The following is a 4082-nucleotide window of genomic DNA, read 5'->3' as shown; positions in this document are numbered from 1 at the left end:
ATATTTGAGTTGTAGATAGAGGGGAGTATTGAAATTATGTGAGATGAGAGAAGTTGGTGAGTGAAAAGGTATATATGTTAGATTAGTGGTTAATTAGGAGATAGTTATTAATTAGTATGGGTAGAGAGAGATTGGGTTAATTTAGCTTCTTAATCCCCCATTTTTAGCTTTCAATCTCAACCCTATATCTTCCCCATCCCCAACAAACCTTTTCTAAGTCTCTCTCAACTTCAAACACCTAATGTGGACTGGGATCGAATTCAGTCTTTATGTGGTGGTCAGTTCATCCCTCTTATTTTCTCTGTTCCTATTCCTTGTATGGATGCTATATATTGATAAGGTCTACTGACTTCTCAATTCAAATGGAATTTATTCCACGAAAAGTGGATACAAGGCTGCTTTTTCTATTTTATGGAATGGGAAAGCTACAGCTATGGACTTATCCAGGATGGAACCTTTGACTATCGCTTTTTGTAAGAACGATCTTTGGTCTCTCCCTATTACCGGTAAGTGGAGGGTTTTTTTATGGAAAATTATCTCCAATTCTCTTACAACTGGCGAGGAAGCTATGCGAAGGGGCCTTAATTGGAATTATCGATGTCAGCTCTGTTTTTCACAAAATTCACAAGTGGAGTCCATGAGCCATATTTTCATGAGATTGCACCTGTGTTTCTCGCATATGGTTTTCTTCCCCCCGGGATCCGCATTAATATGGGAAACAATCTTTCAATCCAGATTTGGATTATCAATTTGGCTTTCCTTTTTCAAGAAAAATAAGAATTTCACTACTGATGTTTCGGTTTTTGTTAGCACTCTTTGGCGAATATGGTGCTTTCGTAACAATGCTCTTTTTCGTGAGTCCTCCACTGATTTCTACACTCTGTTCAAGCAACTTGATATCGATGCTTGTAACAATATTAGGGCTGAAGATCAAAGGAACAAAAGCTTAGCTCTATCCTTCCATGGTGATTTGTCTGATGTTGATGATGATTTCAAAATCACAAATCATTTTCCACATGTGCTCGTGGGAACTGATCTTTGTTCTGATTACATACGAATTAAATGTGATGCTTCCTGGTGGACAAATCTCAAGGCCTTTGGTGGATGGATTTTTCTTGACAAAACTGGAACAGTCTTCCACCAAGGACAATCGACGTTCAGGGCACAGTCACCCTACCAAGCTAAAGCAACAACTTTAAGACATGTAATTTCTGATGCGTTTTCTCAAGGATATAAGCACATTGATGCTACCATAAATTGCTTAAACCTAGCCCTTCAAGTCAATGGCATTGGCGACATCACTCATGACTCCGCCAATATTATCCATTCTATTTCCTCCTTAGCTATTGATTGTCACTGTTTCTCTCTTAGCCATTTTCTTAGAAGTCTTAATAGGATCGCTCATGCTATAGCGAGAGCTGTAGTTTAAACAAGCAATTTTTTTCTTAATGACAAAAAAAAAATATCTTTCCCATCCAATGGCCCTAAAGAGAACTCATGGACTCTTGATCCTAACTAACTAACTAACTAACTAACTAACTAACTAACTAACTAACTAACTAACTAACTAACTAACTAACTAACTAACTATATATATATATATATATATATATATATATATATATATATATATATATATATATATATATATATACATATATATATATATATATATATATACATATATATATATATATATATATATATATATATATATATATATACATATATACATATATATATATATATATATATATGTATATATGTATATATATACATATATGTATATATCTATACATATATGTATACATATATGCATATATGTATACATATATGCATATATGTATATATATAGAGTGAGCATCCGGTGAGTCCAACATTTTAGTTGAGTGGAATAAAACTACTAGGACTAGATTTCTGGACAAATAAGACTCGAAAACAGAATTTGAATTGGTTGGAATTAGACTAAACAAATGGACTGATTTGGACTCAAAACAAAGACTAAATAAATGGTTTAAGGATTAAGAAGGTAAAAGACTCAAGTGTGCACGATTTAAGACTCAACTAATCTGATTTGGGACATGACAAACAACACAATTGAAACGATTAGCTTGAATGACAACAATGGAAAATAGGTTTGTAACTTAAATGCTTATGAAGTAAACATTCAAATAACAATCTCCTCAAGGACTCAAAGCAAATAAAACAGAAAGTTTGGGACTGTTTTGACACGAAAACAAGAACAAGTAACCGGGATATGACTTAAACTAGATCACGAAGCAGGTTTAAGCCTTGGAATTAAGCTCAAGATCACGAAGCAAGAGTTAATTCCGCCTCAAACACTAAGTAATGAGGGGTTTTCTGCACTAATCAAGAAGAAAATTGATTGAAAACTTCAGTTTCAAACTCATATTTTAATTCACTCAAATCTGAAGTTCTCATGTGCCTAGCTTGGTTTATATAGACCAAGGCTTACAATCTTGACCCTTGATTACAAGTTACATCTAAGGGCTACAAAATGAACAGCTAAAGGACATAACAAACGGCAGCCAAGGTACTTACACAATGCTGAAACAGAAAATGACATAAAGCAAAGAAAAGCTAAACTAAACTAATAGTCCAATCTTCCTTGTTTGTTAGGTCAACATCTTATTTATGATTATATGGACTGATCGAAGGCCTTAGAGAACCGTGTAAGGCTCTTTTGCAGCTCTAAAAAGTCTCTTGAGCTTTGTTGGATCAAAAGAGGAAAGATTGATAGCGACATTTTGCTCATTGTTCAAAATCGGGTCCTCTTGTACCTTTGCTTTAGTTCTTCAAATAATTTCTGAATGGTAACCCTTGGAGATAAAAGATCCTACACAAAAACATCCTAAACTCACCAAAGATGTGAAATAGGGCGGTTGTAGGCATGACTTCTTAGTCGGAATTGAAGTTGGACCTCGATTGTTGGTGGCGGTTCAAAACCGGGTTTGGAGAGCATCTTAGAAAATTAGACGCATTTTGGAAGAGGCATATCTCTTAGCTCAAGACGAATATCAGGACCCATGATAGCTCATTTGAAAGCTAAGGGAGCTAACTTTCACCTCCAAAAAGAATCAACCTTAGACGTTGAGTAAATCTCTAGTTATTGAACTTTTAGTTCACGTAGGTCATAGGCTATCCAGAAATGCGCAGTCTGTTTGCATCAGCCATATCTCAAGCTATATACCTGATATGGAGGTGATTCAAAATCTATCGTTTTTCTAAGATCCCAATATTTCTAATGACATAAGAATCATTGTATTTGCATGAGTAAAACTTGAGATATAGAGCTTGGAAATTAGGCTTGATGTAATGACACTTCAAAAAGCGATGAAATGCATTCAATTGTGAACCGTTCCTTGGACTGTTTCTTTTGGCTTAAAAATGAATCACAATGCAACACAATTTGTTGCAAACTCCCTTTCTTAAAAAGAATTTGCCCTTAAATTCTCGACATTGTCATCTTCAACCTCTTCACAATAAGACCACACACACCTCAAGAGATGGATTATCATGACTTCCTCCCGGATCATAGACCAGAATTGTGTATGGCAAGAGAGGTGTTGTTACTCTCTTGTCACCAAAGTTCTTGGACAAATCAGGCTCTAAGGACGTTTGAGGTTGCTCCTTACTCGGTTAGCATGCTCCCAAGATTTAGCTTTTGAAGCAAGAACCATGGCTGATGTAGGAGGTCGGATTTGGTACACTCGAGTATGGAACAACCCAAGACTCTCCTCTTGCTTTACCCTTGCTTGAATCCGAACAAGTTTTACCATTGAACATGACCATGGACTGTCCAAGCTCCATGGTTTGAAGGCTAAGTAGTCCTTGGTTGACAATCACTTCTCTAGGCCCCAAATCAGTAGTTTGGTCATTGATGGCTCCATGGGTAAGGGTATGGCTACTCTCCTCCTCACTAGTAGGCTCATGTAATGAGTTGAAGGGGGTTTTTGTTTCAAGACATGGGTTCTCAAAGATAGCACTACATGAGCTATTCATTTTATCATAAGTGCTTATGACCTTTAGCTCAAGGGACTTAGACTTAGGACAAGCAATGT

The 4082-nt window shown here is 36.0% G+C and overlaps 1 protein-coding gene across 1 annotated transcript; it reads left to right on the top strand.

Annotated features, from left to right (window-relative positions):
- Positions 1-433: 433 nt before the first annotated feature.
- On the top strand, positions 434-1429 carry LOC141613871 (uncharacterized). The gene has a single exon (XM_074432612.1). The coding sequence runs from the start codon at positions 434-436 to the stop codon at positions 1427-1429; it is 996 nt and encodes a 331-aa protein (XP_074288713.1).
- Positions 1430-4082: the final 2653 nt, after the last annotated feature.

The sequence above is a fragment of the Silene latifolia genome, chromosome 11, assembly GCF_048544455.1.
Source record: "Silene latifolia isolate original U9 population chromosome 11, ASM4854445v1, whole genome shotgun sequence".
In the NCBI taxonomy this organism is placed as follows: Eukaryota; Viridiplantae; Streptophyta; class Magnoliopsida; order Caryophyllales; family Caryophyllaceae; genus Silene; species Silene latifolia.
Note: the sequence above shows the minus strand (reverse complement) of the source record. Positions and strands in the feature narration are given on the sequence as shown.